This window comes from Malania oleifera, chromosome 1 (assembly GCF_029873635.1).
Source record: "Malania oleifera isolate guangnan ecotype guangnan chromosome 1, ASM2987363v1, whole genome shotgun sequence".
In the NCBI taxonomy this organism is placed as follows: domain Eukaryota; kingdom Viridiplantae; phylum Streptophyta; class Magnoliopsida; order Santalales; family Ximeniaceae; genus Malania; species Malania oleifera.
The window spans coordinates 5,489,329-5,499,290 of NC_080417.1; the positions used below are offsets into that span (position 1 = coordinate 5,489,329).

At 38.4% G+C, this 9,962-nt stretch overlaps 1 protein-coding gene across 1 annotated transcript; it reads left to right on the forward strand.

The window, feature by feature from the left end:
• Positions 1–6,489: 6,489 nt before the first annotated feature.
• Positions 6,490–7,200, forward strand: LOC131144249 (uncharacterized). The gene is made up of 2 exons (XM_058092780.1): positions 6,490–6,775; positions 6,824–7,200. Exons 1-2 carry the CDS (start codon positions 6,490–6,492, stop codon positions 7,198–7,200), a joined length of 663 nt encoding a protein of 220 aa, XP_057948763.1.
• Positions 7,201–9,962: the final 2,762 nt, after the last annotated feature.

Genomic DNA, 9,962 nt, shown 5'->3' on the forward strand with positions numbered 1-9,962 from the left:
GGTAGTTGTCATGGAAACTTAGGGACATGTGGAGGGGGTGGTGTGATTCAAGATTGCAGTGGGGCTTTTCTGGGTGCTTATTCTTCCTTATTTGGCTATGGCTCTAATAATAAAGCCGAACTTAGGGCCCTGACGGAGGGAGTGCGGATGTGCAAAGAAATGGGTTATATGAATGTGGAGATTGAATGTGATTCTAAGGTAGTGGTAGATTGGATTTGTTCGATAGGTGGCTTACATTAGGCCCGTTAGCTGTGCACTGAGGATATTTCGAACAAAAAGCTGTGTATTAAGGATTGCTAACTGAATAACAACTAGAACTCTGATTTATTAATGGAATTGGTTGGGGCCAATAGAACAATGGAAATCTTGCATAATGTGCCAGCTGGTAAAAGTGGTTAGGATATATTCATTTGGAAGCCTACCCCTGACGACAAGTTCTTTACAAAAATGGCATGGGAGGCAATAAGGAGCAGAAGTGATAATTTTGAGTGGAATGACTGGTTTCGGCATTCTTTATTGCCTATAAATATCTCAATGTGTTATGGAAAGCCTGGTTTAGATTCTTGGCAGTAGATGATAGAATTTAGGCTAAAGGAATATCGATGGCTTTAACTTATGATTGCCACATGCAGAGAAGTCATGAAAACACTAATCACATTCTTTCTTTAGGCGAGGTGGCTTCAGAGGTTTGACGTCAGGCTAGTGTGGTGTTAGAGATTCCTTTCCAATGGTTCCTTCCCTAGAAAAATAGAATTGCAAATTGGTTTCACTATGCTTGAAAATAATCTATTATAGGTATTTTAATCAGTCTGATTTCGTGTTTGATTACGTGGTGCCTCTAGAATTGAAGATGCAAAGCAAGAATGGAAGGAGTTTATCAAAGTGCAGATCAGACATGGAGAAGTGTTCGATACTGGGTTAGTTCTTTAGTTGAGAGCTCTAATTCTTTTCAAAAATTGAAGATATCGGACATTACGATTTTGAAAGAGTTTCAAATTCAACATCAGGGAGTTTGCGCCAGGCTTGGAAAAATTATTTCGTGGGTTAGACCCCCAACAGGGTGGATAAAACTTAATTGTGATGGGAGCTGTAGGGGCACTCTAGGTACTTCAGGAGGTGGAGGAATTATTTGGGAATGCCATGGCATGGTGAAAGCAATTTTTTCAAGCTATTTTGGCAATGGTATGAACAATAGTGTAGAATTAAAAGCAATTTTGGAAGGAATTCGTTTATGAAAATGACTTCATTATTTTAATGTGATTATTGAAAGTGACTCGCGAATTGTTGTTGATTGGCTTCGGAAAGGTAGATGTACCTTGTGGTATCTTTGAGATTTTTGGGAGGACCTCGTGGCGGAGCTAGAAGGAGTGAATTTCATGGTGATCCATCAATATAGGGAAGGTAATAGTGCAACTGATTTTCTTACTAGAAAGGAGAAATGGGAAACAATGTTTTCTATGAAAAATAACATCTTTTACCACGTTCTCTGAAAGGTATCCTTTGGATGGATAAGTTGGGTCTCATTTCCTTTCGTTATTAGTTCAACCTCTCGATTTTTGTTTGGTAGGTTTAGATTTTTTGATTTGATTTGATTTTAGTATTTTTTATAGGTCTGTTTAGATTTGTTTCTTATTGAACTTTATTTGGATTTGTAGTCATGTTTTGGTTGGTTGTTAGTGTTGTTTTCGGGAGGCTTTTAATTTTTTATTTGTAATCTCCCAATGCTTGTCTTGTAATCACGGTATTCCTCCGCCAAAAGTGAGGGCATATCAATAAATAAATGGAGGTGGTGCCCTCCTTATTAAAAAAAAAAAAAAATTTCACCTTTGCTCACCAATTCGGAGAAGGAAATAAGGTCGCGGACTTATTGGCTCATCAGGGAGCGGAAGGCACCACTATGAGATATTTGAAGTTTGCTTCTTTAACCCATCTAGTTAGAGGCATGATACGCCTTGAAAAAATTAGTCTTCCTAATTTAAGAGTCTAATGTGTCATTTTGTCTTCATTTCGTTCTGTTATGTTTCAGTTTTATCTGTTTGTAACTTGATTGCTGGAACCACGGTATTCTTCCGCCATAAGTGAGGGGTTTTCTAATAAATAAAGGAGGATCCGCCCTCTTTTACCAAAAAAAAAAAAAAAAGGAAAAATATGTATAGTATTATATAAGGCATATTGGCGATTGAGGAAATATTCATGGGTGCAAATTTGAATGGACGTGTTGGATGGGATAATAAAGATAATGAAAGGATACGTGGAAGATATGGATATGGAGACAAAAATGAGTCTAAGGAGATAATCTTAGACTTAACCATGTCTTATAATCTTATTACAATGAATACTTGCTATAGGGAGAGAGAAGAACACTTTAACCTTCAAAGTGAACAAAAAGTAAAATATATTTTTTCTTAACTAAGAGGGTAAATCATTTATCATATAAGGATTATAAAGCTATCTCAGGTGAAAGTTTAACCACACAATACAAAATTTTAGTATTAGATATATGCATTAAAAAATGGAAAAGAAAGGATAAAATAAATCAATGTAAAAGGATAAAATAAATCAATGTAAGAGAACTAGGTGGTAGAACCTAAAGGGAAAAAATATAATAAAATTTAAAGATAAAACGATCAAATATGGCGATAGAACTATTGGGGATGGTGTAGAAACAAAAACTCTTTGGAGTATGATTGCTAGCTCTATTAAAAAGATAGCAAAAGAGATTTTAAATGAATCAAAAGGAAGATTCTCAAATAGGAAAGAAAGTTGGTGATATGATCAAAATGCTCAAAAAGTTTTAAAGATAAAAAGAATTTGGTATGAAACATAACAAAAATATAGAAGCATGTAAAAATTTGAAAAGTACAAAGAGGTGAGAAAAGATGCAAAAAAGGTCATTAATGAAGGTAAACATAGATCATTTAATAATTTGTATGCTACATTAGATACAAAAGAAGGGGAAAGAGATATATTTAAATTTGTTAGAGCTAGAGAAAGAAATAGTAAGGACTTAAGTAATGTAAAATGTATAAAAAAATGAGGATGATATTGTCTTGATTAAGGAAGAAGACATTAATGAAAGATGGAAAATTTACTTTAATAAGTTGTTTAAGGAACATTAAGTAGAAAGATGTAGGAACTTGAACCGAGAAAAGAAAAAAAAAAAAAGAAAAAGAAAAAGAAAAGAGAGGGGAAAAGAAAAGAAAGGAAACAGTTTAGTACAAAGACCAAACCATCAATGATTTGAGCAATCCTAGAAAAACCATTGACGGTTTTGTGTGAACATGGTTTGGTATGAGACCAAACCGTCGACGGTTTTGGCAATTTTAGGTAAACCGTCGACGGTTTCAAACAACCGAGAGCCTATATATTAGAACACGGAAAAATTTAATCTAGAAAGTGACCAAACCGTCAACGGTTTTAGGGTTTTAGGAAACCGTCGATGGTTTCCTCCGGGCCAGTATGCCTATAAATAGGAATGAACTCATTTTTTATTAGAAAACTCTCTCTCTCTTCCTTAGGGTTTCGGTCTCTCTCTCTCTCTCTCTCTCTCTCTCTCTCTCTCTCTCTCTCTTTCTTTCTCTCTCTCTCTCTCTCTCTCTCTATTCACTTCTAGTGTTTCTCCCACTTTAAAGCCCTCTTGAGCTCTCTCTCGCTCTCCGATCGCTTCGCTTCCTCCTATCGGCTTGTCGGCTCCCCTCCCCTTGGCAAGTTTAAGGAAAGGCTAGGGTTTGTTCTAGGGAACGTTGTAGGCAGATTCTCAGGAACAAGTAAGGAGAATAGATTATGTCAGTTATTTTAAAATATGAACTGATTAAATTGGAATATTTGTATACATAAATGTTATATATGATTTTCTAAATGAATAAGGCATATAAAAATGAAAATTTTATGTATTATATATGTATTTGGGGAAAACTAAAGTGAGTAGGGTAATCATTTCCTTATTCTTGTAAAACCTATATTACTAGTTAAATAAAATTATGGAGATGATCATACCCTTATTTTCAGCAAAATATATCTTCCCCGAGCAGTTAATTATATTATGAATTATCACTCAAATCATGTGACATGAGAATGACTATTATTGCATAATTTAATCTGTTGGTTTTTATGGTATTATACAGTGAAAGATATGATTTTATACAGATCTTAGGAAATGTTGAGAATGATGCGGATTTATGAATATGATAGGTTTATACTGATTTATGAATATGACGGGTTTTATACGGATTTGTGAATATGACGGTTTTATACCGAAATGTGAAAATGAGATCATATTACTGTTTTATTTTATAAATTGCATTATATGGTTTAAAAGTCATGATGGACTAGATATGTAAAGGAAGCTCGGTACTGTAGCTAGTGAGATATGTCAGTGCAACCACACTATTTTGAGAGTGTTGGTAATTGGATAGTCGATTTGGGCAGAGAAATGTAGAGTACCCCCCTAGAGTTTGGACTAGCCTGGGTAGGCAAATCAGACTTACGGACGAGTATGTTGACTTAACCTGGTGGTAGGCTAGCCATGGCTAAGTTCAATCTTTGGACCGCACAACTCGATCATGGGGCTTTATACATGATGTTATATGATTGTCCAGTCAGGGAGGTTCTTCTATGCATATATGTGAATTTACGAAAAAGGGGCCATGTTGAGCTGAAACTTTGTTATGAAGGAAAATTACGTATTTTGAATGATATAGGTGTGCGTACAGTCTACAAATGCCTTTTCAGTTAAAGTTAAATATATAAATGTATTTTACTACATGAAACCTCATGTTAGCCACACACTGATAATAATTTATTCTATCTTACTAAGAAGTGTCTCACCCCAATAATTTTAACATTTCATTAAATCCAGGGAGCCGAGCCTAGCAAGCTTTGGGAGAGGGGGCTTAGATACTATAGTTTAGAGTAAGTACTTGTGAGACACTGATATGTATATAGATATGTTTTTGTATACCTTGGGCTTTATTATTATTTTTGGGGAGATACTTTTATAAATGAGAAGGTTTACAACTATGGCATAGTTTTTGAGGTTTGATGTATTTCCGATGCATGTTTTAAATTGAGTTATAGACAGGAGTACCCGACACCCCACTTTGGGTTTGAGTTGTTATAATGATGGTATCAGAGATATATATGTATGGAGAATTGCACTCTAGGCCCCATTGGGTTTAAGACGCTACAGTTGTGGTATCAGAGCTTAGGTTGCTATGTTCTGCAGACTTTAGCGGATAATAACACTAGAGTATAGGTATAAATTATGATGAGGATAGGAATGGGTAGATTAGGATTTTAGTAAGTCATTATTAGAATTTTGGGTTTTTTCTCACAACCATGAAGCAGAAATCCCTTGATTGTCTTCTGTGATTAACTTGAGACAACGGTTTCAGGAAAGCAACGACAAACCATCAACGACTTTGTTTCTGAGAGGTGAGACTGAATCTCAAATTGGGAATATGCACGTTAAATTGGTTTGTATGTGTTAGGGAAGTTCGATTTTGTTTCTAAGGGGTGAGACTAAACCTCAAATTGGGAATATGCACGTTAAATTGGTTTGTTTGTGTGAGGGAAGTTCCTAAGGGGAAAGCCTAAGAATTTTTGTATGAGGATATAGTATATTTTATAGTTTCTCAGTTAAATGATTTTATCAGTCATGTTATGATATAGGATTCTAAGATTTATTTTCTGTCCTATCTTCAGGATGGATCCCAGTGGTGGCAACACAAATGCTGGTGGAAGTAGCAAGGGCTTCCGACGTGGACGGCAGTGATACCAATCCAGTACTATGTGGTTTAGCTTAACAAGTCATGGCATAGATCAGGGACATAATTGCCCACTAGCTGACCTAGGTTACACCATCGAGCAGTTTACCCGCATGAATCCTCCAACCTCTGTGGGAGGAGCCGACCCAATCATTGCGAAAAATTGGGTAGGAGATCGAGGAGATATTGGCAGTACTGCACTGTACTGATGAGCAGAAGGTCCTTTACGCCACATTTAGAATGATGGGAGAGGCCAAGCGTTGGTGGATAGCTGTGACGCGACTTGAGGAACAGAGGCTAGTACCCGTAGCTTTGACCTGGAACCATTTTAAAGAAATCTTCTTCGATCGATACTTCCCCGCTACCACCAGAGATGTTAAGGCGGAGGAATTCTGAACTTGACCTAGGGGCACTTGACAGTCCAGCAATATGCAGCCAAATTTGTGGAGTTGTCTCGCTTCGCCCCATTTATGGTTTCAGACGAGGCAAAGAAGGTGCGAAGGTTTGAGAAGGCCTGAGATAGGGGATCTACAAGCAGATAATGACATTTTAGGTTTAGAACTTTTTGGAGTTGGAGGATAAAACCACAGTAGTGGAGATAAGTCTACATAGAAGTGCAGGGGTACATAATCAGAGGAAGAGACCCATGCCTCCTGGTTTTCAAGCAGGTATCAGTAAGGGTCTATGGAGGAGAAATAACAACAATGTGGTCCAAAGACCGGGAATGGGGAGTCAAGTGTATCAGGGTAATCAATCATACCCTACTTGTCCTAAATGTAAGAAGAGGCATGAGGGGGAATGCCAAGTTGGAACAAATACCTGTTATCAGTGCTGTAGACCCGATCACATTGCACGAGACTGTCGTGCGTCGCTGAGTAATGCGCCTGCTCCTAATCAATTCCGGGAGAACAATCAAGTACCCCGAGGTAACTACCAGAGGAACACCGCTCAGGCGCGGGTTTATTCTCTTACTCCAGGAGACGCAGAGAATGCAGATGACATAGTGACAGGTACAATTTTAATGTTTTCAATTAAAGCTGTTGTGTTATTTGATTAAGGAGCAAAACATTCTTTCATATCTCTGGAGTACATCAAATTGTGTGGGGTAGAAACTCAGCTATTACATGCCGAATTATTTGTGGTCACACTGACTGTAACAATAGTGCTATGTAGAAAAGTGCTTAGAGATTATTCAGTGGATATTCAAGGAAGGATGCTACTTGTTGATCTAGTAGTATTTGACATGCTTGGGTTTGATGTGATTCTGAGAATGGACTGGCTAGCCTTTAATTATGTCAGTATTGATTGTTACAAGAAAGAGGTAGTGTTCAGACCTCCTGGTGAGCAGGAGTACAAGTTTGTTGGGTCATGCGTGTGCTCCTCACCACAAATTATGTCCGCCATTCAGGAAAAAAGGTTGTTGGAATCGGTGTGATCCCAAGAGGGGGGGGGGTGAATTGGGTTTTATAGACTTTTTGGCTAATTTAAAAATATCACCGATTCACCACATATCATATCCCATTTTCACGTGTGTATGTAAATTAATAAAACGATAAATGCAAACATACACATGAAACATATCTCATTTAAAATAGAGGTGTGCATGCAATTAATTATAACGATAAATGAAAGCATTCACATGCTGTAAGAACCCAACTCGTGAGATATGAAATAAATAATTAAGAGAAAGGTAAAACAGTAAATTGAGCAGGCTTCGTTGATGAAGCTAGAGTTCGTCGACGAAGGCCTTTCTGTTGTTTGGCGATGAAATTCAGTGGTTCGTTGACGAGGAGAAGCCGAGAGCTTTTGGGAAATACGAAAATCTTAGGCTCGTTGACGAGACCACCACTACGTCGACGAACTTCCTTTGCTGGTTCGTCGATGAAGACGCCGCCTCGTCGACGAGGTTGGCCGAGTCAAAGATGCTATAAATATCCTATTTCATTGCTTCTTGGCTAAGAAAGGCAAAACTCTCTCCCTCTCTCACTAGAACTAGCGGGAACTCTTTATCTCTCTAGATTTCTTCGTCGTTCGTTGCTAGAATCGATGATCCGACGTTACTACAAGGATCAAGGAAGGATTATCTTCGTGATTTGTGGAATGGATCTTCGTTTCAAGGATTTTTGGGTTTTGACCCAAAATCGAGGTAAGACTCGGTTTTCAATTCCGTTTTAGACGTTCTGTAGAGAATGGAATTGTAAGTATGTTTTGTACTGTGGTTTATAGGTTTTGGGAACTCGGTTCGCTATTTAGGAGTCATAGAGGTTTGGGTTGGATTTTCGGGGAAAGGTAAGGGGATTCTGTTTATATTGGTTATTTTCGAAATCGAATTCAGTAGAACTGTGGTTCATGGTCCTGTGTGTTTTGACTACTTATTTGGGGAAATCTAACGAGTAAAATATGGGTTTTTCATGTTACAGTTTTGGGAAAAAGGTGGCATTAGGTTGCATCTCTAATTTTGTTGGAAAACCATGGATATATTGTTATATATATATATATATATATATATATATATATAGATATATTGTGTTATGGGGTTGGTCATGCCTTGACTTGTTTTAAACTGTATTTTGAAAATCATGATTGTTGAGATTACCAAATGGGTGTGGAATGAATTGTTATATGAACATGCATGAGTTGTGATTTTCTGGAATGAGATATAGGAACGGGGTTTCGAATTGTTTTAGGTTGTGAAAGAGTGTCTGACTCTATATCTGAGGATGTGAAATACCACCTGCCAGTGGCAAAAGTGTTCGACTCTATATCTGAGGGCGTGAAATACCACCTTTTTTGGCTAATCACCGAAGGGTGTGGATCCACCAGATGTACCAGTACAATGTCATGGGAGCTTGGGGCTACGCCATGTGCCGGGGACGCCATGTAATGCGGGCTGAAGGGTGTGACGACACCAGATTACTTGATCATGTATGTGTGGGTGTGTTGAGCACTATATTGGAACTGTTTTGTTAAAATACTGGAACTGTATTGAACTGTGTATGTTTTATATGTCATAATAACACTTATATGCTACATACCGATATAACTTGTATTTGCCTTATTGAGAGGTGTCTCACCCCTATCGTATGTACATGTTTTTAGGTCTTTCGAGTAACCAAAACTAGCATCCTTGTGTTGGGAGCGTTGTGGTCGGTGTATTGCGTGAAGTACTTTGGTAAGTACTAGGACTATATCGAGTTGTCGTTTTGGAGTTTTGGCTGGCACCCGGGTTTATGTTTTGTGTTAAGGAGCTTAGACTCCTTTGGTATAGACTCTGGTATGGTACAATGTATGTATAGAAAGAACATTTTCCATTGTGTATATGTTATGTATGTGAATGTGTATAGGGTGTACGAGAAACCCACGGGGTCAAACCCTCATTCATTATTGTATCACTAGTGTTTTGTATGATACAAGGACAGGTTAGGTTACTACATCACACCCTGGGTCCCATTTTCGGGTTCAGGGCATGACAGCTTGGTATCAGAGCTAACCAAGTTGTTAGGTCTTGTAGACTTGATTAGGCGTAGCTATGTGTACATACCAGATTATAGGATGTAGGAAATGGGTAGAGTAGGTCGAGGGTTATTTTGTTGCTAGACAGGGACTCATCGGCGGTGTTCTATGCTTTTCCTAGAATGACGATTTCAGTAAAATCACGGCAAACCATTGATGGTTTCATGTCGGTGTGATAGGACAGACCTAGACCCGTGAGATGGTAGTCAACATGATTAGTTGTAAATGATTGCGTTAACAGTACGTGACGTAGGAGTTCTAATATATACCTATTGTATTTTCAGAATGGAGCCCAAGGATAATAACTTGGAAAGTGGCTTCAAGGAGACTGTGAGCAATGAGTCTCCTTTTGTGCCTCGAGGGTTGACGAGGCAGGTTATGTAGGAGAACGGATGGAGTGTTAGGAGATGCGAATGTTCTCCTAATGTTGCGGGGTGTACCCTCGAGAGGTTCACACGTATGCACCCTCCGACGTTCTCAAGAGGACCCAATCCAATGATAGGAGAGGACTGAGTTGAGAAGATTGAGAGGATTCTGGAGGTCCTACACTGCATAGATAAGCAGAGAGTCCTCTACGCTACCTTCCAACTCTTTGGGGAGGCGGGGCGATGGTGGGCTGCGGTGAGTCTGCTAGAGAATCAGAGATCCGGTCCTACAGAGATGTCATTGAGCCGCTTAAAGGAA

Bases quoted from the DNA above. Each gene is read 5' to 3' on its own strand.
- LOC131144249 (XM_058092780.1), top strand. From the start codon at position 6,490: ATGGGGAGTCAAGTGTATCAGGGTAATCAATCATACCCTACTTGTCCT. The intron at 6,776-6,823 runs GTACAATTTTAA...TATTTGATTAAG, and splicing joins TGCAGATGACATAGTGACAG to GAGCAAAACATTCTTTCATA.